Consider the following 26371-nt stretch of genomic DNA (forward strand, 5'->3'; position numbering starts at 1 on the left):
TTGTGGTGCGTATTGCCTCTTTGTTGTGGAGCGTATTGCCTCTTTGTTGTGGTGCGTATTGCCCCTTTGTTGTGGTGCGTATTACCCCTAGCAAAGGTGCGTTTTTCCTCAACCAGATACAGATCGATCAAAAATTGAACTTTTTCAAAACTGAAAAAATACGTTTTTATTAGCAAAAAAACATTCCTGAATTGGTAACTAGTTTGAACCTTTATGAATCCTATCCAGTGATAAAATCAACAATCAAGAGCTAAGTTGTTAGAAAATTTTATAGTTTTCCTTAAGGGGTGCGTATTACCCCATCCACCCCTACTAGTCTACTCTTGGGGCCAATAATCGTGTTCGTTAAAAAATACTTTAATACTTTAACAATTAATTATTTGTTTATGCTTCCAACTTATCCAGATGTTTGCGAAGCAAATCGGCATTTAAACGGTGCATGCATAGGAAGTGTCCGTTTAGAAACAGCACCGGGATATCGTACCGGTACAATCGCAAGAATCGAACATTTTTCTTTTCTGTGATATCTATCTTTTCCAGTCGGTATCGTCCAGAAAACTCGGCTTCTAGCTGCTCAACTAATTCATCGCACAACGAACAGTGATCGTGGGTATACAGCGTCAACAGTGGCTTTTCCGTCCTATCCTCCGTTGTATCGATGCTGACGGTTCGCAGTGGGAAATAAAAGAAACAAAAATGATATTGTTTCAATTTTATTGAACGTTTGTTAAAACCGCTTGTAGCATAGAAAAATATATCGATTGATTTTATGGCGCCTGCAGACTTGCCTTCGGCAGAGCTATTCTAATAAATGCACTTTTTGTATACCCACAAATGTGTAACCGGGAATTTATCAGAGCTAGTCACTCTGTTACCCATTCTCTGGAATCTTACAGCTTTTCGATCAGGATCGACGATGCGCCACCTCCACCGTTGCAGATCGATGCACATCCAATCTGGCCTTGCTTGAGGGCGTGCGTAAGATGAGTTACCAACCGAGCACCAGACATTCCGATCGGGTGTCCCAATGAAACGGCCCCACCATGGATGTTCACCTTCTCCGGATCAATGTCCAACTTACGCTGGTTAGCAACAACGACGAGCGAAAATGCTTCATTGATTTCCCACATGGCCACATCCTCCTTGCGCACACCGGTCTGCTTCAAAAGTTTCGGCACGGCCAGTGCTGGTGCAATCGGGAAATCGATCGGATCCGTTTCCGCATCGGCAAATCCCACAATGCGGGCCAACGGTTTGCACTTGAATCGTTCTGCTGCCTCTGCGGTCATGAGGACAACGGCCGACGCCCCGTCGTTCAACGTGGAAGCATTTCCTGCCGTGACGGTGCCATTCTCGCGCTGGAACACCGTAGCTAGCTGGCCAAACTTATCGAAGTTCACCCTCTTGTACTCCTCGTCTTCTGCCACGACCGTGTCGGGCTTACCACGCTTTCCGGCGATACGTACGGGAGTGATTTCCGCATCAAACGCTTTCGAGCTCCATGCGGCAGCACTTCGTTTGTAGCTGTTGATGGCAAAATCGTCCTGATCCTTGCGCGTGATGCCCATCTGCTTAGCCGTGTTCTCCGCACAGTTACCCATATGGAACTTGTTGTACACGTCCGTAAGTCCATCGAATACGATGCCGTCGATCAGATTGACGCCTCCGTACGGGGTGCTGCCGCGCTTCAGATAGTACGGGACATTTGACATCGACTCCATGCCACCGGCGACGATCACCTCCTGCTGGCCGAGCATCAGTGTTTGCGCACCGAGCATGACACTCTTCATGCCGGACGAGCACACCTTGTTCACCGTCGTGCAGATGGTAGACTTTGGTAATCCGGCAAAGATGACCGCCTGGCGGGCCGGTGCTTGACCCAAACCTGCCGCATTCACATTGCCAATGTACACCTCCTGGACGTCCTCCTTGGCGATGCCAGCCTGCTTTACAGCCGATTCAACCGCGACCGCTCCGAGCTGGGTGGCCGACAGTGAGGAGAGACTGCTCTGGAAGCTTCCGATCGGTGTACGGGTGGCCGAAACAATCACCACCTCGTTCCGTTTGCCGGAGGTCGAGTATGCACGCACTCCGATGGTACGGCTGGCCAGCTAGAATCGAACGATCACAACAAACGCAGCGTAAGTGATTACATAAATGGCAAGTTGTTTTGCCTGCGAACATAAATTCGACGTAATTCTTTTACTCATAACCACCAATACTCTAGCAATCTTTTTTCTAGAACCGGTTTCTTGCATTTCTCTGTAGAAAAACTAACCTGAGCAAGTTTAAGGACCATTTTGAATCTTGAACTCGTGTTTAACGCTGCACACCAGAATAAAAACAGCAGACCTCGACTACGAACTCCGTATCACTGACCAGACCTGATAAGCTTAATTTGTAAGCACGTCCAAATCTACCTTTCAGCTCGATACTCAAGAATACGCTACACCAGTGATGTCAAACTCGTTTCACCTTGCGGGCCGCATTTCCTCCCAAAATAGGTTCGCGGGCCGCATTTTCTCCCAAAATAGGCTCGCGGGCCAAACCATATAATTGATTAGAGTGATGAAAATATGTTCTTATCAATGTGGTTTTATCTTAACAGTTTTACATTTTCACATTTTTTCATATTATATTACTTCTTATAAAATTTACCAATTTTGAGTAAAAGAGAGGGTTTGTTGCTCAATCGTTTTAACGAATTCAAATCAAGTTTATTGAAATATATGTTGCAGTTCAACACTATTGTGTATTTTGGTAAAGATTTTAGAAAAGTAAAGGTATATAATTACAATAGCTAACTTATTGCTCCGCATTTGTTATCTTCTTTCTTTCGATGTAATGTTTCAAAGGGGTCGCGGGCCGCACCCAATGTTCTTGCGGGCCACATGTGGCCCGCGGGCCGCATGTTTGACATCCCTGCGCTACACGATAGTGTTGCCAAGTCGACAACAGAACATGTGAATTGTAAGGGAAAGTGAGGCAAGATGCCCAGTTGGGGTAAAATGCACCGGCATGGTTTTAGCTGTATTGGGCCAAAGAAAACTGTCTGTCTCAGCACGGGCTTCGATCGAATCGATTCGATCGGATTTACTCGATCCAGTGGCTTTACCAATGCCACCATTGCAATGCATTGGTGACCAGTGTGATAAGGCCATTAAGGGGGGATATTTTGCCTCACTTTACCCTAAATGCATGTAGTGGTTGAAATGACTTCTATCCGTGGATTGATGAAGTAATACAGCTGTCTCTTTTTAATCAAATTTGATAGAGGGGTTAATTTAAAAAAATCCAGAGTATGTTTAATTGAGTTGAATTAAATCGAACGAAATATTTTCTTTCAACTTTCATCAGCGTCGGTGTTGAAGCAAAACTGTACTGCTTTGAACGATTTTTGTTCTTTACCAACGAAATCAATAGCGTCATGTAAGTGTTCAGTTTGCATAATTCATTATTTAGTTAAATAGATTATTTGTGATTTGGTTTCTGACATAAAAAGACAAATTTGCTAGTCGGCATCAGTTTATCGAATTTATTAAACCTTTTGCAGGTAATCAAACCAAACGTGGTGAGAAATAGTTACAATTATTTTGAATATAGGTGTTGGAATATGCGAGATAATCATTCTAAATGCATTTTTGTATAATCTGTCTAATACATAGTCTTGCAAAACGGGACTTGGCATATGACATTTTATTCCTAAACACTTTAAATGCTATTTTATCTGCAAATGAAATTTAGATTATCTGTTGAACTGGACATACAATGTTTCACACTAGGGAAAATGATTTAGTTTACTTCTTTCTTCCACCACGCTCCTTCAGCTGCAAAGCCACAGTGACGCCATTCATAAGATTATAATAGGCAATGGTGTTGTTATCTTTGAAAAACATCCCCTGCAAAGAAAGGAAAGAAATTTCAAAAAAAGTATTAAAATTATGCTATATGCCATAAAGTAAACTTAAAACTTACATCATAAAAAATCTTCTGCTTCGCCGGAGGCATTCCAGTCTCCGTTTGCACTTTCGCCTTCACCGAGCTAATAGTGTCGGAAAAGTTGACCGTCAAAGACAGTACCTGTCCACTAAGTTTCCAATCGTTCTTTTCGGTCATACTAGGACACTGCACCTGAATAGTGATCGGGCCAATAGCACCGTGTCGCTGCATAAACACACTCTCCTCGATAAGGTTATCCTCCGTACGCGATTTCTTGCTCGGTGGTTCGTCGAGCCCTTGCATGTCGTGTCCAGACATTTGCTGGGGATCGGCTACTACTGGGGCGGCACCGGGTGTCATCTGTGGTGCTTGGTGGGGCGCCAACGGTGGGACATAAGCACCCACCGCAAAGGGCGGCGGTCCCATTGCCATCATCATCATCGGAGGAACCGGCGGCGGGACGGCATGTTGCTGAAGTTGTGGCATTGCCTTTTGGGCCTGCATCTGAGCAAGCTGTTGCTGCTGCTGTTGCTGTTGTAAAAGCTGCGAAGACTGTGATTGCTGAGATGCGTGTTGTTGATGCTGTTGTTGGTGCTGATGATGATGCTGCTGGTGCTGTTGATGCTGCTGATGCTGCTGCTGATGGTGTTGCTGATGTTGTTGATGTTGTTGTTGCTGTTGCTGATGCTGTTGGTGCTGTTGCTGCTGCGAATTCTTCGGAGGTGCAGCCACCGATCCCGGAATTGGCTTCGGTCCAATCTTCTCCTTTTCCTCGTCCGGTATCAGCCCCTTTACCTTATGGATCTGATGAATCTGTGCTTCCAACGTAATGTTAGCGCGCGCTGCACGCGTGGCCGCTTCCACACTCGACGTATGTCCATCCCAGGTGACCCGATCATCCTTCCGGGGCTCCTCTTCGCCCAGTTTTTTACCGATCGCTGCCTCCTCATCACCAACGCCGAAAATATCCGTACGCCGTTCCGCCAACTGCTTAAGACTTGCCTCAATGGCCGTCCCCGGTGCGTACACATTATCTTGGGCCAGCTTATCGATGTGTTTGTCGCGCTGTTCGACCCAGCGCGGGTCAAGCAGTCCGATGCGCATATGTTCCGCTACCTTTGCCGCGGGAATCTTCTCGCCGGTGATGGGCGAGATGAGATAGTCATCCACCGCAGCCGCCACCGGTTTCTGAGCTTTTTGTGCCTGCTTCGGATCGTACTTCTTCACAATAACCTTATCGTGCATCGGCGGTGCAACAGGGGCCGCAAGGGATTTCTGGCGAGGATCGGCCTCCTCTTCGCCGGAACTAGACGATTCGTCCATGTCCTGCACCTGCGTGTTGTCCTTTTGTGATCCTTTGCCAACCAAATTTTCCATCTGCGACAATTTCACCTGTTCGTTGTCGTTAGCACGGACCCGCTCGTCACCACTATCGTCGTTGTCCGATTCGATCTGCATCTCGATGTCATGATCTTCCTCGTTCAAACGTTCCTCCATCAGTACTCGCGCCCCGACCTCGTCCGGAGTGGTCGGCGGTGGGAAGTTACCCGATTCGTATGGCTGGTAGTCTACCACCTCCACCACGACGAAATCATGCCAGTCGATTTGCGCGTATGCAATACGCTCACGTTCCACTTTTTCCTCCTCGCGCCGGCTCTGCATCTCCTGGTACTTCATCCAGTTGGCCCGATACTTTACTTGCTCCAATACCACGTTCATGCTACTCTTTCCGGAGGTACTTTCAATCTTCAACTTGTTCATCAGATCCTTCGGTGGCACCAAAATTTTGGTGTACTGCTCGAGCAGCTTCGTAAAGTACTGAAACAGTGAATGTTGTGGTCGAAGAAAGTCAAACTGGCAGTTCCGCTGCTCGCGATTCATCAGGTTGGTCAAAAATAGTCGCCCATTACGGGCGACAAACTGCGCCGTCAGCTTAACAATATCCAAGTCCAGGGCCGAAATTGAGGGTGGGTCAGCAATGAATTCGAACTCGGGTGGTGGATCTTTAGGAACGAACTGCTGCTCGGTGACCGCTTTCAGCAGCTCCTGTTGCTTCTGTTGTGTCGCCGTTGTTACCTGCAACTTTTGCAACCCCGCCGACACAGCGGATGCGGCTGGGCCATCCGTGCGACCCTCGCGGATTTCTTGCACCTTGTGCTGATAGTACGCATGGTACGGATCACCAGGGCTGAGGAAATTGAACTTCGGATTGCCGAGCTCGTTCTGACGGATACGGCTCTCGAACTCTGGACCATTGCGGGCCACGAAGCTTGCCGTCTTATCGACGATATCTGCAAACAATCAATTGAAATGTGCAAATGTTATGTTTACGGGCCTTCGCGTTGTAGCGAGTAATCGTACTTACTTCGCACTTCCGGGGGTGGGTAAATAATGCCTACTATGGGACCAGAGAGAGTTGGAGCTGGTTTATCCACGTCCAGCTCTTTTTCGGATCCATTATTTTGTACATCAGCCATAATCTGAACTATTTTTCACCGATACAATCAGCAAAGGATACCGCAAAAACCAAGCGCCACTCAACAGCAAACGTCAAACCTAAACTCAATGGCAGTGTTGCCAGAAAAAGTTTTGTAATTTTTGTTGGTTAAGTCGGGGTCTACTAAACATGCCCTAATTGATAAATTGAACAGTTTATATGAGGTTTTCAGTTTCATGTTTAGAGTGTTTTGAAAACAGACTCAATATATCGTGTTGGTTAAACGAAAAATCTTTATTGAATGTGAGATTTCAATATGTTACGAACTAAATTTTCGTAATGTAATTCTTTTGTGTAGCAGAAGGAATTCTAGCAGACCCTGGCCTAATCAACCTGAACGTCATTGTTCAAAACTTTTTCAAGGATCTTCCGAATCGCGATTCGGCCAACACTAGCAGAATCCAAACATTCGTACAGAAATCATATCAAATGTATAATTCGATCGAAAAAAGTGTTTATGGTGTAGAATAAACATAATGAATCTATTGAACTTCTCCCAAACACCCGCTTCCTATAAATAACCTTATTTTCAAAGTATTCGCAAGCTGATTTCATGCGCGCTAAAATCGATGATGTAAAAATATTAGTGAAGCCATCGATATACATATTGTACAAGTTTAATGGTGAATCATCTGTTCAGAGATTAAGTAAAAGTATCAACAAATCATAGTGTGCTTCGTGGAATCCCCGCGAAGTTGTTGATCGCGGAAAAAATCCCCTCATATTGTGAACTTTCCAAACCTCTTCATCGAGTTTGGAGAGAGCTGACGAAGCGGACGGTAGCAGTGGTTCGATTGATTCGTCTTCCGAAAGAAAAAAAAAACCCAGAATAGCACATAAATCAAACATAAGCGCACAAACATGGCCGAGATGTACGCCGAAACAAATCGATTGTTCAGCTTTCGTAATTGGCCGATCGGGGCAGATGCAAGCGCCACGGTGGCACTTACACGTGATTTAGCTAAAGCTGGGTTCTTTGCGACTGAACCGGGAGTAGCGAAATGTTACTTTTGTGGCGTAGTACTACAGCTTGGCACCGATTTAATCGATGTGAGTATTGTGAGCTCGTTTTGCAAAGTTAAAGAAGAGTGTTAAATGTTCTGATTTATAACGCTTCCTATCTATTCTAGGTTCAGGAATCACACAGAATGCTCAGTCCTGCATGCATATTTATATTATATCCGGAACGTACCGATAATTGTCGCATCTTGGAAGGCAATGAAGTGAAAGATGAGCGGCTACGATTGGCCTCCTTCGTCCACTGGCCTGTGTCGTTCATCAGCAAAGAATCGTTGGCGAAATCAGGCTTTTACTACACCCACCAATCGGATGAGGTTCAGTGTGCATACTGTGCCGGTGTGATCGGACGTTGGGAGGAAGGAGATGATCCGTTTGTCGAACACGAAAAGTTTTTTCCCATGTGTCAAAAGGTGCTAGAGAATGCTATCAGATCCGATCCATTGCCGGATCCATCCATTGGCATCCAGCCTGTACAATTGCCGCACATGCCCGAGCTAAGCACGCTAGATGCTCGTATTAGGACGTTTAAACGCTGGACTATGGGACACGTGCAGGATCCGGCACGGCTTGCGCAGGCAGGATTTTACTATCTCGGTATTGCGGATGAAGTACGTTGTTTCCATTGTGATGGTGGGTTACGCTTCTGGTTGGTCGATGATGATCCCTGGTTCGAACACGCACGGTGCTTTCCAAAGTGTCAGTTCGTGCAACTAGTCAAAGGGCAACTGTTCATCGAGAACGTACAGTCACAAATCAGTCAGTCCTCGGCGATCCCCCAACAGCAGCAGCAGCATCTCGAGCAATCACAAAGCTCTTCAAACGGTCCTGTCGTTCCATCCATGACACTCGACGACGCTCTCACCACCGAACCGGTACAGATGGCTCTGCAGATGGGTCTTAATATGGGGCGCATTCGGGCGGCTACTAAACGTCGGTTAGACACGCTCGGTCAACCGTTCCTTCACTGTCACGAGCTCGTGGAAGCGGTACTAGACGATCAAATCGATGAGGAAGACTTACAACCCACTACCTCGTCCCGTATGGGACGTCGGATTGAAAATGAACTAACACAGTGGATAAGCACGGCAATAACGTCTTCTGTGGCAGCTGCCCAGCAGCAATCTAAACCTGGGATACCTCAATCCGACAATGTTCTTCCTAGACCCAAACCAACCGATCCCTGCGACAAGCAGGAAATTGAACCACGCTCAACCTCGAGCGTACCTGAGTGTCTTAACACCGTCACGGGAAAAAAGATGTCGGACGAGGCCACAATTCGCTTGGAGGAGGAAAATAAACGACTAAAAGATGCAAGAGAATGTAAAATTTGTATGTCGGACGAGGTAGGCGTTGTGTTTTGCCCTTGCGGTCATCTAGGTAAGTCAAGTAGGGCACCCTTTAAATAATATAAGGATTGTACTGATTTTTTTTTTCTATTCCTTCTTTTAGTATCCTGCGTACAGTGCGCTCCTGCTGTGGTAAAATGTCCTGTGTGTCGGGCGCTCATTAAAGGTCGGGTACGCACGTTCCTTTCGTAAACGTTGTACGTTGAGCCTCGTTCCCGAGACATCTGTAGATCCACCGACGAATATACTTCCGAGAAATGCAGCAGTCCCCCGTTGATCGTTCATAACACGACGAATCTCTGGACAGAGTTGACATATTTTTGTTGTTTCATTTCTATTTTAAAATAGAAAAGCTAGGATAAAATGAAAATCATATTTTCACCGACAAGACGGTTTGACATGCTTTGCTCAAAGTCAAAATCTTGCCTAGTCGCCTCGTGAACTATTGCGGACTAGAGGACTCCTTTTTATTTAACTGCGATATGAACTGTTCAAACATAACTTGGTATATTATTCCTATTTAAATACACATTAGAATACCTCGGCAAAATGGATTGAAGTTGAATAAAAACTGAAAAAAAGAACCAGATTATACATATATTTTTTTATTTCAGCTATACATCTCTATCGTTTTTTATATAAACAGGGCTTTAAGCTGAATTGTTTGATTTTTATCGAACCTTTAATAACCGTACGTTCTTTTTTAAAGTTGATAAAGTAGAATAGTTTGTGTTTCGTGTCTTTGTTCACCAACGCGAAGCCACACTTTTTCACATTGGCAACAAACTCATTAACGTTGTCAAAGCGAGAGGACACCTCGGCGATTTTCAGCAAACCTCTGTAAAAAAAAGTTATGTCATCAATTAGGACAACTCCGATGGAATATAAAACGCCGAATCAACTTACCCGACCTTCAGTACCCGATTCGCCTCCAAAAGAAAATCGACCAAGTTTGTACCCATCAGCGAAAGACAAAATACGACGACATTTACGTAATTACTCTCCAGTGGAGTATTGGCCATGTCACAAGCAATAACGCTGCTGTTGTGTGATACCAGATCAAGTGAATATGTCTGGTTCGGGATGGACTGTGCCAATCGCGCTTCGCCACAGCCAAAATCGGCGACGATTGTATCCTTTGGACTGAAATGTTAAATTGATACATGTGAAGAAAGATCTTAAACTGGGCCATTTTTTTGCGCAACTACATTCACGATCAATTGAAAAGATACTCACAGTTTTTTAATGCTCTTGATTATACGATCCAAGGGATTCATTGACCATTGCGCAATCTGATGCCGATATCCTTCATGATAGGCTGTGAACGAATCCGGATCTTCTTGGAAAAGCTTTTTAGCTTCTTCTCCTGTTGTTTTATACAACTGCTCGTTGATGAAACGAAATCTGGATCCTTTCAGGCGTGCAACTAGTTTGTTGCGTAAATCATGATCATCAGCTGCATTATCCTTCTTTTGAGTGTCAACTGAATTTTGGACGGTACTTACACCGTTTTGGTTATCAGTGTTCTTGACTTTCTCTTTTATGTCTTTCCTCGGTAAATTGCTACTTTCGTGATTTTTTGTGCTTTTCTTATTTCCGAAAGATTTTTTACCGTTATTTGCAGTACTAGCAGCATCGTTGTCAACGTTCTCTGTTTGCGGAGCTTTCCGCTTACGGCTTTTAGGATTGGTACCTTTCCCATTTGTTTCTGTTACAGCCGTATTTCCGTTCTTCGCCTTAACAGATCCTTCATCACCTTCGCTTCTAGTCTGTTTGGAAATTAGGACAGACCATCCTATCGGCATATTTTGTTTGTTTCCTTGTTTAGTAAATCCAGCATTATCTGTACTATTATCTCTCTGTTTTTTGTTATCCTAAACATAAAATATGTATGTTATTCCATGATATAAATGAACCAGAATCATACTCACATTTTTTCTGGAAAAACTAAAATTGGTCCCAATGCTCGGTAAATCATCTTCCCAATCACATTCGTTAAATATTTTGCTCATGGTTATTACTGCAGCTCGAGTAGCCGGGAATGAAAAAGCAAACTAAGCTCGGAAAATGATGTAAACAAACTGCACGTGCTGTTTTGTATGACAGAAGACCAAATGTCATTCGCAAGGGGGTAGGAATGTTGGCTTTTTATATTTACCAAAGAAAAGGTTTATTAAACATTGTATTAAAGAACGAATACTGAGTAAAGTGCCGAAATTGTCGTTGTCTAAATTAAACTTCAAGATAATCGATGAAATACTATTCAAACTTACAATGTACAATGTGTTTTAGTTTGAACTGTTTTTGAATCACCCTGTGCAATTTTGATTCTATCCATCACTTGAACAGTTTCAAATCTTTTCCAAATATAAACAGTTGTGTTAATCAGACATGTTCCTTGATTCACCTAATGTTTAAGTTTCCCTCATTTATGTAAGTTTAGAACAAATAAACAGAAATCCAACACTGTCGATTGAAGATCCCCGGATCCAGTTGTTACACCTTTCACGAAACTGGAACAGCTCAATAGAACCAAATTTGATTTTCGTCAACAATGTGCTTTACCTTATGGAGTAATCAAACGGGATACGATTCTGTGGATTTACTGGATAAGTAGTGTGGGCGCAAGATGTGATGTCCAATCGGATCGTAACGATGGTCTTTCATTCGAAGATTTCCAAAGGATATTAGGCTATTCGAGTCTTCAGATCCTCATTTCCTAAGTTACTTGAAGCAAGTATTGCTTCCTCCCAGCAACCTCTTACTTAACGCAACAGCAATCGAGATTTGAATGTTCGATGCCAACAGCTGAGAAAAATAAACAGCAGTAGTGATTAGATTATGATGATGCAAAATGTAAATAGTGTTCGTAAACATATGCGGAAGCAATGGCTTGGATATTAAGGTACGTATTATCTACAATTATTTCCCACAAAACAATATTAGTGGTAAAACAACATCGAAACAACTGAATCTCCATTAAATAACCGTACCGCAGTTGCTTTTTTCGGCCATTGCAGGTTCTCGACTTCTTCTTCTTCTACGTCTGCGAGCATTTACACTATTACGGTAATTGAATCCAGCTTCCTTGGCCTTCGCAAGCTAACCTGGTGATGTAGACCTCTAAGGGGTAAAGGGCCGGCAACTTAGGCCATATGTTGCAGTATCCGGCTCAGGACTTGAATCCAGCGGAAGTGCGTCGGTGAGTTATGTTTGAAGTAACGGTAGTTTATTTTGCTGTGCTACTTGTTCAAAGGGATTACTGATGCACATGAGATTTGAAAAACCTCTTGAATCATCTCCACGTATTTATTCAGAAAATGTTCATGCTTACGAAAGATCAAAGATTGTAAGGTTTGCAATCAAGTTACATGTAGAATGATGCAACAGTTTGAAATTAAATTAAGTTTATCGTTATTTATCGGTTGCTTCTGGTCGGCTTTCTAAACTAAGTGAAAATCTTGAGATCTGGTGTGGGAAGTGCACTACATGGACCAAGAGGATTAGTTCTGGACGGTAACAGGAATGCTGCGGATTGCATCTGCTGCACATCTGTCGAAGTGTCACACAAAATTCGAGCAATATTTGCTTTACGAATCTCCCGCAGCTGCCCGACCGTAAATCCGACAGCCGCTTGTCCATTTTCGTAGAAGTAACGATCCCCTCTACGTGTGCGCAGGAATTGTTCGGTTAAGATACATCGCATAACCAGTCCAGTTTGTGTTTCATCGATCTTCTTTTCGAATGCTAGGCCCACCGATAGATCAAGATCATCAACAGAATTGTAATAAATACTGAGAAGCTCCACAGCCTGTGATAACGAAAAAGCAAGCAATTATGATAAAGAGCTTGAAATAATATATTTCGTTAGCATCCATAATTTTTCTACTTACATTTGGAATCAGCGACAGGTTGTAATCTTCCCACGTTGAGGCGCGTTTTTTGTAACAGTAATTTGCGAAATCATTGTACCCTGGTAGACCATGATCGCGTCCACGCTGTATATCGAGAGCCTTTAGGTCGACGCCAAACATATTGTTGAATCTAAAGAGGAAATGCTTGGTCGCCGGGTCTAAGCTGGCATCGTTCAATCCCATCGGTTGTGTGGTCATTCCGCGCAAGAGATCGGGGTACCGATCCGATGTTTGCTCCAAGATTGTGGGGTTATTCGTGTGGTCGTTGATGTCAATCTTTGTCAACGATTTTCGACTTTCCTCGTAGAATCTAGAAGAATAGAAAAAATTGAGGCTTAAGGGTGTTTATCTGCAGATAACTTTTACGGAATCGAACTTACTTCAAAGTGCCTTGAATGGACGAGTGGAAAAATCGGAATGCGGCCGTTGTATGAGAATTAATGACCGATGGATTAACATTGGGATTGTAATCGTTGCTGAAACCAGTCGTCTGGTACTGGAGTCCAACACTCTGCATGTAGTTTTGGCCAAGTAGACCTGGAAGCCATTCGTAGTACACGATATGTTGATATTGAGCAATGTTGATGCGCCTAGCTACTTGGAACAATTTCTCATCATCCCAAGTTGGATTGAGTGTCTTCAATCTTCTTGCAATGCGATTATGTTCTCTCACAAAAGTGATATGTAACATAGCTAGGTGTGGGCTTTGGTTAGCTCGACCATCACCGGTACGGTAACATGATTCGGCTGGGGTGCGCAGGCTACAAGTGATGGAAGCGTTTGGATGCCTCGGAGGCCATTCCTGTCCAACGCGTTGTTCAACTTTATACAACCCCGAATCCAGCGTTCGCAGCTGATTGCATTCATTGGCACTATTACCGTACACTATGGATAGGTCCAGGAACGAGGTAACGGAGTTAATCTGTTCAGCCTGTGTACAGTTAGTATTTAGATCACAGGTAGTTGTTGTACGGACCATATTCAAACACTCTATTCCTCGGGCAGAGAAAACAGGATCCCGGTCTGACACTGGTATGGCAATACATCTTGATCCAAGATTTGGTTGGAGACGACCACTCGCGCAACATGTAACCGGATCGAAAACTGAAAAGACCATTTAATATAATTAACTGAAAATTCGTCATTCAGTCTCGAATCCGAGTAAAATACAGTTTTAGGGACAAATGACTTCTGAAATGATATGACTAAAAATTCGCCATTGAAGTGATAGTATTAACATGAGGATATCAGTATTACCTCCGCGTGCAAATGCCATATCGTGGGCCACAACCTGTCCAAACTGCATATTGACTAGAGCGAAATACGGACTGTTTTGTTCTTCCTCTTCGAACACTTCGACTGAAAGGAGCCGAGCATTCGGCAGGTCACTACCGTCTTGCGCTACTGGAGGGCTCGATTTTCCATCGCCGTAGTTCGCGGGTATAAGGCGGGAGAACGGTGTATTTACCGATCCCCATGTTGGATTTTGTATGTTGTTACAGGTTCCATCAAACGATCTGTAAGAAGAATTGGTGCACTGACTCTGGATCTCCTGGATTACCGTTACCACTAGCACGATAAGTATCCTGTAGGACTTCATTGACATCTTTTTCGAGCGAGACTAGTACTTAGACTGGCATGAAAATGGTTCCTATTTATACAGAGCGAATGGCGTTCGAAAGTTGTTTTGCTACATCATTGTCCAGGGTTTAAGTAAAGCATCTGTTTACTGTTTGCTTATTCTAGTAGCTTCTCGCAAGTTGAGAATGTTTATTTTTTCCATGTTATGTATTTGCCAGCAGAAACGGGGTCGTACTTGTCAAATTTTGGCGTGTGGCTTCCCGTCATGTGTTAACAGTCTGTTCAATCAAAACTGTTACATAAATTTTCCATTGTTTTTAGAATTCAACCCCAACGCTAGGTATGTACGATGTACCTCCACTTGCGGTCTAGGATTTTATTGGACGATTGGAAGTTGCTCGCAGCCGTGTGTCTCGTCGTTTGATATCGGTTTTGAGCCATTATGCTTTACAGATATACCGTAGGTATCGGTTTTCGAATACATGGAGATGTTACGCTGAGCCGTTGGGGATGTCCCACGACTTCTAGTATGCAAAATCACTGATTTCCCTGATAAGCGGCTCAGTTCACTGCATCTCAATTCAGTTATCGAAAACGTTGGTTACAAGCATAGCGTAAATCAATACACGCCGCGACTGACCCTCGGTGATAGCAGCTAGTTTTGGGTAAAAAACGCCCGTCAACAATGTGTGGGGGGAGGGGCCCTCAACGTCCAAGGGTCAAATGCGAAAGATTTAAACTTAAACAAACATTCTATAGAATTCATCAACATTCTTTAATGATCGACAGGGAATAAATTGGAACGGGGTCAGTTTCACAACAATGGGTAATTTTACTGTATGCTGTTAAATGTAATTCAATGAACCATAACGAAATAATGAAACTATTGTCCGGTATATAATCAGAGTCGAAGGTTAACGGAAGAAAAAAGTTTCATTGTCAATTAACTGGATACAACTATGTATTTGCATTAAAACAACAGGTTTTTTCACCAGGAAATATCCTGTTAGATGATGCCGTATACAGTTGGTCCCCGCAGTACGCGATACTCGATATACGCGAATTCGCAATACGCGATTTTTTAAAACTGACAGCTCGTAGCGTTGCTCGAGTTCTGATTAGTCAATTTTACTTTGTTTTGGTAGAATGAAGTTTTTAATATGCATTTTTTAACAGAGATATAACTATGCAATATAAAAAATGGAACACTTATTAGTTATTTGGATAAAAGATATGTTAAATAAGCGGTTCCCTCTCAGTGTCAACTCTTCAATATGAGTACTTCAATAAACGATATGGCAGAGGAAATCCGCAATACGCGAAAATTCGATATACGCTATTGCGTTCGGTCCCAAACATTCGCGTACTGCGGGGACCAACTGTATTTGAAAACCCTGCATACCATTCAAAATTAAAATCGTTATTCGTTCTTGTGGCACCCGGTGCAAATGAAGGTGCGATAATCCGACTACGATAACGATAATGGATGCTGGATGAAACAAAGGCTCCACAGACGAAAGGGCTTGACAGATCGAAGAGCGACAGATGTAGTACCGGTACGAACTGAACCACGTGCGGATCGATCAGACGAGTAGGAAACAAGTTAAGATAAATAAAGAAACATATTCAGTGAATTCAACTAACCAGCTTGGGTACAACAGTTCTAAAACAACGCACGTGTTCAAACGAGTACTTTAAGCGGATCTTGAAGTGGGAAGTTTAAATACCTAATTTTTAAATATTTTATTTATTAAATAAGCATTGTTAAAGAAAATTGGTAAATCAAACATCGAGGAATTCACCAGAAAATTTACTGATTGTAGGGAACAGCAATTGGTAACATTCAATTTGATGAAAAGTATGCAAAAAAGACGAAAATTTTTCATTTTTTACTATATTGCATTGGGGCCCCGTTCATTTTCCCTCTTAGGGTCTCCATAAGTGTAAACCCGCCACTGTGTATTCCCTTGCAGGACTGTGATCGATCTTGTTACCATATACTAGGGGCTCTGCTGCTATAATTCTACCCATCTGTTCTACCTTTTCTCACAAAGTTGTTGAGGTGATTTTCTTGAACCGGTGGTTCAACACGGGGAGGTGACACCGGGTTCTGAAAATAAGTTTATTTCTTATTATTCCATTCATCAGTAATTATCTGTCGCTCCACATGACTTGCTTTTACTTACTCCTCTCCCCCTCTGGCGGAACTTATATTCCGCTGTAACACTTTAACTTATGTTCCGCTATTGCCCGATTGAGACCCTAACTTTCCTATTTCTACTGTATCCCAGGATCCCAAGGGTCGAACGATCGTCCTCAAAAAAAGTTAAAAGTGTTTTTATGTTCTTAAAACAGTCGCTTTTTAATTTTTTTTCACCGATTCGTATTGTATTATTTTAATTACATAGCACGTAAGATTTCTGTCACGACTCTGAACATAAATAAAATACGTTTTACATTTTAAGATAGTGTTTTGAAATTAATCACAATATGTCTATCCATTTATTTCACTTGTGACACCTGTGAAGTTACGTGAAAACCTTCAGATCTGGTGTTGGTAGAGCATTACATGGACCAATTGGATTCGTTCTGGACGGTAACAGGAATCCCGCGGGTTGCATCTGCTGCACATCTGCCGAAGTGTCACACAAAATTCGGGCAATATTTGCTTTACGAATCTCCCGCAGCTGGACGGCCGTAAATCCGATAGCTGCTTGTCCATTTTCGTAGAAGTAACGATCACCTCGACGTGTGCGCAGGAATTGTTCGGTCAAGATACATCGCATGAGCATACCAGTCTGTGTTCCATCGATCTTCTTTTCGAATGCCAGGCCCACCGATAGATCAAGATCATCAACAGAATTGTAATAAATGCTGAGAAGCTGTGCCGCCTGCGAAAACAATTAAACGAATTTATAGGTTTGAAAAAACACGTTTCCACATAATTTGTATACTTACACCGGGAAGCAGCGACAGCTTGAAATCATCCCAATTTGTGGCGCGTGTTTTGTAACAGTAATTTGCGAAATCATTGTACCCTGGTAGACCATGATCGCGTCCACGCTGTATATCGAGTGCCTTTAGATCTATGCCAAACATATTGTTGAATCTAAAGAGGAAATGCTTGGTAGCAGGGTCTAAGCTGATGTCGTTCAATCCCATCGGTTGTGTGGTCATTCCGCGCAAGAGATCGGGATACCGATCCGATGTTTGCTCCAAGATTGTGGGGTTATTCGTGTGGTCGTTGATGTCAACCTTTGTCAACGATTTTCGACTTTCCTCGTAGAATCTAGAAGATCACGATAATTGAGGCTTAAGGGTTTTCATCTGCAGATAACTTTTACGAAATCGAACTTACTTCAAAATGCCTTGAATGGACGAGTGGAAAAATCGGAATGCGGCCGTTGTATGAGAATTAATGACCGATGGATTAACATTGGGATTGTAATCGTTGCTGAAACCAGTCGTCTGGTATTGGAGTCCAACATTCAACATGTAGTTTTGGCCAAGTAGACCTGGAAGCCATTCGTAGTACACGATATGTTGATATTGAGCAATGTTGATGCGCCTAGCTACTTGGAACAATTTCTCATCATCCCAAGTTGGATTGAGCGTCTTCAATCTTCTTGCAATGCGGTTGTGCTCTCTCACAAAAGTCACCTGCAACATGGCTAGGTGTGGGCTTTGGTTAGCTCGACCGTCGCCAGTAAGATAACATGCTTCATTCGGAGTTCGCAGGCTACAAGTGGTGGATGCACTTGGATGCCTCGGTGGCCATTCTTGTCCAACGCGTTGTTCAACTTTCATTAGCCCCGAATCTAGCGATCGCAGCTGAATGCTTTCATTAACACTGTTACCGTACACTACGGATAGGTCCAAGAACGAGGTAACGGAGTTAATCTGTTCAGCCTGTGTACAGTTAGTATTTAAATCGCAAGTAGTTATGGTTCGGACCATATTCAAACACTCTATTTCACGAGCAGAGAAAACAGGATCCCGGTCTGACACGGGTATGGCCATACATCTTGATCCGGGGTTTGGTTGTAATCGCCCGTTTGCGCAGCAGGTGATTGGATCACGAACTAAAAACAGAACGAAAAAAGTGATAGATACTTAGTATGTGATTCACAAACTGGTTAGAGTAAAAATTAACTTCATTGTGCGTTTAAATTCAGCAAGTATAATTTTTTGAAACAAATTTTTACCTCCGCGCGTGAGAGCCATGTCGTGGGCCACAATCTGTCCAAACTGCATATTCACCAGAGTGAAATCTGGAGAGTTCTGCACATCCTCTTCGAATACCTCGACTGAAAGTAGTCTGGCATTCGGGAGGTCAGTGCCGTCCTTCGCTACTGGAGGGCTCGATTTTCCATCGCCGTAGTTCGCGGGTATAAGGCGGGAGAACGGCGTATTCACCGTTCCCCATGTTGGATTTTGTATGTTGTTACAGGTTCCATCAAATGATCTGTAAAGAGAGTTGCACTGGCTTAGGACTTCCTTAAGCCCCGTTACCACGAGTAAGATGAGTATCCCGTTGGACTTCATCGTCTTGACTTTCGGAACAATTGTACAAGAATAAATTTAGACTGCCACAAAAATGATTATTTATACACCGCGAATGGCATTCGAGGGTTGTTTATCATCAACGTTGAATACCAGGAAACAGAATCTATTTGCTTATGCTTCTTATTGTATCTTTGTTTTCCTTTTTTACAGCACCTTCCTTTGAAGCAGTATATCTTTATATTTTCGCTCGCTCCACACTCTTGTATCACTTTGAGATACCATGCTCACTTGTTGACGTGATATATTTTGCATGTTTCGATGATAGGTGTTTTTCAGTGGTATTTTTGTTTGAACTATCGCTTTGCTTTACTGGTGTTGTTGGTAGTACTCGTCTTGTATCGCAGTTTGTTGCTAAACTTATCCCGGCCGATATACAAACTGATCAAACAACGAGCGACAGATCTGCAATTGTTGTTTTCATTTGAACTCTCAACGCTACCGAACGTTCCCGTCTTTTATACCGGGCCACAACGCTGTGGTAAATTGTGTTTTTCAAGCTTCAAGTTTTCAAGCGAAACCCCCAATCGATTGTTTTGATTGAAAATTCATTTTTATATTGAAGGAAGCGATTGGAAAAACGAAACGTTATTGAAATAGCTTATGCCAAGTGTAAAGTACCGTTTAACATGTTAAGCGCTATACCCAAATTGCACTGCTTTCCGTTCTGCCAGCGATTCGTAGAAATGCCGGCCTACCCAACGGGCTCTGTCGGTCCGAAAAGACCGACGCCGGCTTACGGGGAAGAACACTGTCGACCGCATGGGGCCGACGTAGCGCTTAACGTGTTAATGAATGTTTGGATTTGATAATCTTGGTCTTTTGAATGTCTTGGCATGGGTATTGCTCATTTAACATTTAACGTTGTACGTTATAATTTAGCTCGTGAGTTTGGCAACACACGAAAGGTTATTACGGCTCGAGAAGTGTTGTGCTAAGTGTGATAGAAGGGAATCACATTTTTCCGTTCATAGATGAATATATTTTTAATAGAACTACAAGTAACCTACATAATTACCGAGATTTTTGTATGCAGTTTGAAGTTCTGATTCTATTTAACAGAACTATGTAAGCCATGTATAAAAAATTTTTTTTGCTCTATTTTTTCCTTAGAGGAGTTTATGTAGACCTATCAAACTCATATGGTAACAATATTTTAGTTACTGAAGGTGAATGCTTTTTTCGCGTCCAAAACGCGGTTTCATAAGAAACCCCAGGCACCCCTAACAACTTGAAGCTCAATGTATGTGCAGTACGACTACGTTTGCATCTCTCCGTGATGGCCGTTTTTTTGTAGTATTCGTAAATTCTGGATTGTTTATTGATTCTGCGTTGCAGCTTTTGCAACATTTTGGCCTGAGGTGAAATACCGTCTGTTCAAACAAATAGGATGTCAGAAACGAAACTTGGTATTCAAGCAAATGGTGCAAAACACAGAACAACGGTACTTCAAATTCTGGAAAGATTGTGGATTTTTATAGACGCTTAGATATATAAAATTCGATTTATTTACCGTTGGGTAGATCCTAAGTATACTTTCCAAGCTTGTTTAGATGCCAACTGTTCGTGCCCTAAATCCTCTTAGTTGTGTTTAATGTTGAATGTTGTTCAAGAGGGTGAACGCATATGCTAGAGCAGGGGTTGGCAAAGTCTGGCCCGCAGACCAAATCCGGCCCGCCAACTGATTTTTTTTCCGGCACGTAAGAAAGTTTTAGTGCTTTATACAAAAAAAATATTTCAATCAATATTGGATTTGTTCACGATGTCAGGTTTAGTCTCAAAAAATGAAGATTAAGACTGTTGCACGAGATGTTCCTGTTATATGGTGGAAGACTGTAAAACTCAACTAAAATAAGAATGAAAATGTACAAAAAGCTAAACGGAAGATTTTGAAATAAGTAACCTTTACCAATTTTTATGTAACTTTACTGTTTAGAAAGTTGATACTCTATTCAAAAGGGTACTACTTTGAAAACATGATATCATATCCGGCTGGCGCTTTCGGTTTCCTTTAAATCATCTGGTCCTTTTTAGGAAATGTATCCCGAATCCTGTGCTATATACATTTGTTTATGTTTTATTTTTTTTAAAGCAATTTTAAAAGCATTCAATTTCCAAAAACGCACATCTAAAGCTGCTAATAGATGTGAAGCGATGCAATCTTGCGTACATCGCATTTCAGCCACGGGTCAGTGTACGCGGGGAACCTGGCGTTAGCAACAGCGCAGCCCATCGATCACCGTCGATCGGTGTCGTGTCCCACGCGCGCATTGCCCTGTGGCTTGTTAGAGTAGGACGGTTGGGCACGGGAGGGAAAGAGCCCAACCGAACTAGCCTTAAGTTGGGCGGTGTGATCCAAGGCCCCGATGGACCTTGGAGCGCATCGCCAAATCAGTTAGCTTAGCGTAATGAATAAAGGAAGATTTATCTAAAGAAACCCGGTCCGCTACATCTGGTGACAGCGGTGGGATACGAACCCACGCCATTTCTGACTGGTGCCTAAAACCACGACTACACGACTCCCTCCGAAACCCGGCCCCCTATAGATGGATGCAATATTTTAATGCAATGACATTTCTACCAAAAATAACAGTGAATGCAATATTTCGATGCTAAACCACCCCGTTTAGATCATTGCAATATTTTAATGAAAATAGAAATATTCCAATGACTGTCATTTAAGGTACAAATGTCAAGTTTTATTTCATTGCATTGAAATATTGCATTCGTCTATCAGCAGCTTAACCGTCACCCGTTCAACCATAGTTACCATAGTGACGTAGACGTTCAACCCGGGTAGTCCATACATTTTGTATGGGAGATTCCGTTTTTCTGTACTTCAAACTAAATAACTTTTTATCTAGACGTCGGATCGATTTGAAATTTTCAGTGAAGATACTTGAGGGTGTTTCCCAAAATATTGTATAACTTTTATAATTTTAAAAATTCATTAAGTATGTTAATTTGAGGTTCCAAAAAATTTCACCCGTCACATCTATGACCCAAACCTGTGTAGCTCCAACATTTTAGATAAGAGTTTGCATTTTCTGTATTTCAGTATAAATATCTTTGATCGTTGAAACTGAATTGCTTGAAATTTTCAGAAATTTATTCATTTTTTTTCCAAACATGTTTTAGAAATGTTAAATGTTCAAATAGGATTCTTTCATTCGGAAATATGAATTCTATAATTTAAACATTTATGCCTTACGTTTAGGTCTTAAAATCTTAATCTAATATTAAATAAAATTATGCTACACATCATTTTGTTCGGAAAATGTGCACCACAAACACGTTTATTAATCCGCTTCTATTCGACTATGTGTGTGATTCAAAGTACAACAAAAGCTAAGTAAAAGTGAGAGTTATGGAAAAACTCAAACCTTAGAATAGATAAAACCGAACAGACACATAGAAGAATTACTTGGAACAGCATTTCCGACGCAAAATGAATAAAATAACGGACAAAACTCTGTTCTCCTCTGAAGCATGAAGGTAAAGCATGACCATAACTAAATTGAACCAAGGAAAGCGCGCTACTGTGGCGCCTCTAGTGGCGTCAGCGAAAAACTAATATTTTTAGTAGTATTAGTAAAAAGTAACAATGAAGTTTTGAAAGTTTCAGACCTGTACTATTTTTTTTCGCGAATGCCGCACAATGGAAATTGAACGACCAAAAATGAATCCGCACTTTCCACGATACGGGCGCTAATGCAGGAACCAAAATACATGAATTTATGAGAACAGGGAACACGTAAACAGTTTTACGTGTTATAACTATTTTTGTAACAAACCTTATGTATAACTGTACCAAAGAAAAATATTAATCATTCTTGTATTTCGTTTTTTAGCACGTTGCGTACCAAGCGTTTTAGCACAATTTTTAGTACATTTTTTTTAATTACAATTTGTTTATAATATTTGTTATACCGATTGTTTTCGAAGGCCAAGCAAAAACTTGGCTTGCCAAAAAATTATATAAAATATTACAATAGTTTTTATGTTGCATTTTCATTTATTTATGGGTCAAAAACTTTTTAGTACTAGAACTGCTGTCACCCATATTTGGGTGACGCGGTACGGAACATGTTAATAGGTTCCCGATCTATTCAATTTGCTCAATTGCCTTGGTGCTCCAGTGATTTGTGCGGATTCATTTTTGGTCGTTCAATTCAAGTAGTTAAGTATCTAAGAGCAAAGATATCAGTACTAAAATACAGAAAAAGCAAAATTCTATGTAAAATATATGAACTACACAAGATAAATTGTTGTAGATGTGAAGGATTAATTTTTTTTGAACCTCAAATTAACATACTTAATGAATTTTTAAAATTGTAAAAGTTAAACGATGATTTGGGAAATACCCTCAAGTTTCTTCACTGGAAATTTCAAATCGATTCGACATCTCAATAAAAAGTTATTTAGTCTGAAGTACAGGAAAACGGAATCTCCCATACAAAATGTATGGACTACCCGGGTAAACGCAAATAAAAATTATTTACACTCTTTGGAATTTTTTTTTTCTTTAGCAAAACGATACAAAATGAGTTTTTCTAGGCATTCTAAAAGTTTCATGCCGATACGTCAATCAAATCAAGAGTTAAAACAAAACAAAATTCCCAAAACTACCTAGGTAGGCGATTGAACGGGTAACGTTTAATGCTGGATGGGTTCGGTGCGATACCGGAGGGTTGACATCCATTATTTGTTGGAACTCACTATTGTCGCACAGTAGACGCGCAATACTGGCTTTGCGGATCTCATTAAGCTGCGAAGGTGTGAATGCTCCCGGTGTGTTTCCATTTTCAAAGAAGAACGTTATGTGAAAATCTTGAGATCTGGTGTGGGAAGTGCACTACACGGGCCAATTTGATTCGTTCTGGACGGTAACAGGAATGCCGCGGATTGCATCTGCTGCACATCTGCCGAAGTGTCACACAAAATTCGGGCAATATTTGCTTTACGAATCTCCCGCAGCTGCACGGTCGTAAATCCGACAGCCGCTTGTCCATTTTCGTAGAAGTAACGATCTCCCCTACGTGTGCGTAAGAATTGTTCGGTCAAAATACATCTCATGACCTGTCCAGTTTGGGTTCCATCGATCTTCTTTTCGAATGCCAGGCCCACCGATAGATCAAGATCATCAACAGAATTGTAATAAATGCTGAGAAGCTGTGCCGCCTGCGAAAACAATTAAACGAATTTATGATAGGTTTGAAAAAACACGTTTCCACATAATTTGTATACTTACACCGGGAAGCAGCGACAGCTTGAAATCATCCCAATTTGTGGCGCGTGTTTTGTAACAGTAATTTGCGAAATCATTGTACCCTGGTAGACCATGATCGCGTCCACGCTGTATATCGAGTGCCTTTAGATCTATGCCAAACATATTGTTGAATCTAAAGAGGAAATGCTTGGTAGCAGGGTCTAAGCTGATGTCGTTCAATCCCATCGGTTGTGTGGTCATTCCGCGCAAGAGATCGGGGTACCGATCCGATGTTTGCTCCAAGATTGTGGGGTTATTCGTGTGGTCGTTAATGTCAACCTTTGTCAACGATTTTCGACTTTCCTCGTAGAATCTAGAAGATCACGATAATTGAGGCTTAAGGGTTTTTATCGGCAGATAACTTTTACGGAGTCGAACTTACTTCAAAATGCCTTGAATGGACGAGTGGAAAAATCGGAATGCGGCCGTTGTATGAGAATTAATGACCGATGGATTAACATTGGGATTGTAATCGTTGCTGAAACCAGTCGTCTGGTATTGGAGTCCAACATTCAACATGTAGTTTTGGCCAAGTAGACCTGGAAGCCATTCATAGTACACGATATGTTGATATTGAGCAATGTTGATGCGCCTAGCTACTTGGAACAATTTCTCATCATCCCAAGTTGGATTGAGCGTCTTCAATCTTCTTGCAATGCGGTTGTGCTCTCTCACAAAAGTCACCTGCAACATGGCCAGGTGTGGGCTTTGGTTAGCTCGACCGTCGCCAGTAAGATAACATGCTTCATTCGGAGTTCGCAGGCTACAAGTGGTGGATGCACTTGGATGCCTCGGTGGCCATTCCTGTCCAACGCGTTGTTCAACTTTTAATAGCCCCGAATCTAGCGATCGAAGCTGAATGCTTTCATTAGCACTGTTACCGTACACTACGGATAGGTCCAGGAACGAGGTAACGGAGTTAATCTGTTCAGCCTGTGTACAGTCAGGATTTAAATCGCAGGTATTTATCGATCGGATCATATTTAAACACTCTATTTCACGAGCAGAGAAAACAGGATCCCGGTCTGACACTGGTATGGCCATACATCTGTATCCAGGGTTTGGTTGTAATCGCCCGTTTGCGCAGCAGGGGCTTGTATCACTAGCTAAATACAGAACGAAAAGAGTGATAGGGAATTGGTATGTGATTCAAAAACTGGTTAGAGTAAAAATTAACTTCATTGTGCGTTTAAATTCAGCAAGTATAATTTTTCGAAACTTATTAGGTTTACCGCGGATTAGAGCCATGTCGTGGGCCACAATCTGTCCAAACTGCATATTCACCAGAGTGAAATCTGGAGAGTGTTGTACGTCCTCTTCGAACACTTCGACTGAAAGTAGTCGGGCATTCGGGAGGTCAGTGCCGTCCTTCGCTACTGGAGGGCTCGATTTTCCATCGCCGTAGTTCGCGGGTATAAGGCGGGAGAACGGCGTATTCACCGTTCCCCATGTTGGATTTTGTATGTTGTTGCAGGTTCCATTAAACGATCTGTAAGGAGAGCTAGTGCACTGGCTTAGGATCTCCTTAAGCCCCGTTATCACGAGTAAGATGAGTATCCCGTTGGACTCCATCGTCTTGACTTTTGGAACAATTGTACAAGAATAAATTTAGACTGGCACAAAAATGATTATTTATACACCGCGAATGGCATTCGAGGGTTGTTTATCATCAACGTTGAATACCAGGAAACAGAATCTATTTGCTTATGCTTCTTATTGTATCTTTGTTTTCCTTTTTTACAGCACCTTCCTTTGAAGCAGTATATCTTTATATTTTCGCTCGATCCACACTCTTGTATCACTTCGAGATACACTTGTTGGCGTGATATATTTTGCATGTTTTGAGGATAGGTGTTTTTCAGTGGTATTTTTGGTAGTACTCGTCTTGTATGTATCGCAGTTTGTAGCTAAACATATCCCAGCCGGTTTACAGACTGATCAAACAACGAGCGACAGATCTACAACTGTTGTCTTCATTTGAACTCTCAAAGCTACCGAAAGTTCCTGTCCTTTATACTGCGCCGCAACGCCGTGGTAATTTGTGTTTTTCAAGCTTGAAACCCCCAATCGACTGTTTTGATTGAAATTTCATTTTTATATTGAAGGAAGCGATTGGAAAAACCAAGCGCAATGGAAATAGCTTATGCCAAGTGTAAAGTACCCTTTTAATAATCGTTTGAATTTGATAAAGCTGATGCCGTTGTCTTTCGAATGTCTTGGCATGGCTATTGCTCGTGTAACA

At 42.2% G+C, this 26371-nt stretch overlaps 7 protein-coding genes across 8 annotated transcripts; 1 reads left to right on the top strand and 6 right to left on the bottom strand.

The window, feature by feature from the left end:
- Positions 1-700: 700 nt before the first annotated feature.
- On the bottom strand, positions 701-2421 carry LOC131261478 (acetyl-CoA acetyltransferase, mitochondrial). Its single transcript, XM_058263521.1, has 2 exons — positions 2279-2421; positions 701-2111 (listed from the first exon to the last, which is right to left on the bottom strand). The coding sequence occupies exons 1-2, from the start codon at positions 2297-2299 to the stop codon at positions 891-893; spliced, it is 1242 nt and encodes a 413-aa protein (XP_058119504.1). The 5' UTR covers positions 2300-2421; the 3' UTR covers positions 701-890.
- Positions 2422-3513: 1092 nt separating this feature from the next.
- LOC131261448 (splicing factor 3A subunit 1) lies at positions 3514-6471 on the bottom strand. Of its 2 annotated transcripts, XM_058263481.1 has the most exons (4): positions 6305-6471; positions 4535-6230; positions 3976-4399; positions 3514-3899 (listed from the first exon to the last, which is right to left on the bottom strand). In XM_058263481.1, the coding sequence occupies exons 1-4, from the start codon at positions 6414-6416 to the stop codon at positions 3798-3800; spliced, it is 2334 nt and encodes a 777-aa protein (XP_058119464.1). In that variant the 5' UTR covers positions 6417-6471; the 3' UTR covers positions 3514-3797. The 2 variants fall into 2 exon arrangements, with proteins under 2 accessions (XP_058119464.1, XP_058119463.1); XM_058263480.1 differs by having other exon boundaries at positions 3976-6230.
- Positions 6472-6860: 389 nt separating this feature from the next.
- On the top strand, positions 6861-9391 carry LOC131260362 (death-associated inhibitor of apoptosis 2). Its single transcript, XM_058262062.1, has 3 exons — positions 6861-7486; positions 7567-8833; positions 8906-9391. Exons 1-3 carry the CDS (start codon positions 7298-7300, stop codon positions 8992-8994), a joined length of 1545 nt encoding a protein of 514 aa, XP_058118045.1. The 5' UTR covers positions 6861-7297; the 3' UTR covers positions 8995-9391.
- LOC131260363 (ribosomal RNA-processing protein 8) lies at positions 9340-10870 on the bottom strand. Its single transcript, XM_058262063.1, has 4 exons — positions 10734-10870; positions 10039-10676; positions 9709-9945; positions 9340-9640 (listed from the first exon to the last, which is right to left on the bottom strand). The coding sequence occupies exons 1-4, from the start codon at positions 10812-10814 to the stop codon at positions 9427-9429; spliced, it is 1170 nt and encodes a 389-aa protein (XP_058118046.1). The 5' UTR covers positions 10815-10870; the 3' UTR covers positions 9340-9426.
- Positions 10871-12250: 1380 nt separating this feature from the next.
- LOC131268627 (peroxidase-like) lies at positions 12251-14322 on the bottom strand. Its single transcript, XM_058270861.1, has 4 exons — positions 13974-14322; positions 13097-13820; positions 12696-13026; positions 12251-12613 (listed from the first exon to the last, which is right to left on the bottom strand). Exons 1-4 carry the CDS (start codon positions 14320-14322, stop codon positions 12251-12253), a joined length of 1767 nt encoding a protein of 588 aa, XP_058126844.1.
- Positions 14323-16825: 2503 nt separating this feature from the next.
- LOC131268637 (peroxidase-like) lies at positions 16826-18842 on the bottom strand. Its single transcript, XM_058270874.1, has 4 exons — positions 18503-18842; positions 17656-18379; positions 17256-17586; positions 16826-17188 (listed from the first exon to the last, which is right to left on the bottom strand). Exons 1-4 carry the CDS (start codon positions 18840-18842, stop codon positions 16826-16828), a joined length of 1758 nt encoding a protein of 585 aa, XP_058126857.1.
- Positions 18843-23678: 4836 nt separating this feature from the next.
- On the bottom strand, positions 23679-25701 carry LOC131268646 (peroxidase-like). The gene is made up of 4 exons (XM_058270885.1): positions 25349-25701; positions 24512-25231; positions 24112-24442; positions 23679-24041 (listed from the first exon to the last, which is right to left on the bottom strand). The coding sequence occupies exons 1-4, from the start codon at positions 25699-25701 to the stop codon at positions 23679-23681; spliced, it is 1767 nt and encodes a 588-aa protein (XP_058126868.1).
- Positions 25702-26371: the final 670 nt, after the last annotated feature.

This window comes from Anopheles coustani, chromosome 3, assembly GCF_943734705.1.
Source record: "Anopheles coustani chromosome 3, idAnoCousDA_361_x.2, whole genome shotgun sequence".
Taxonomy (NCBI): domain Eukaryota; kingdom Metazoa; phylum Arthropoda; class Insecta; order Diptera; family Culicidae; genus Anopheles; species Anopheles coustani.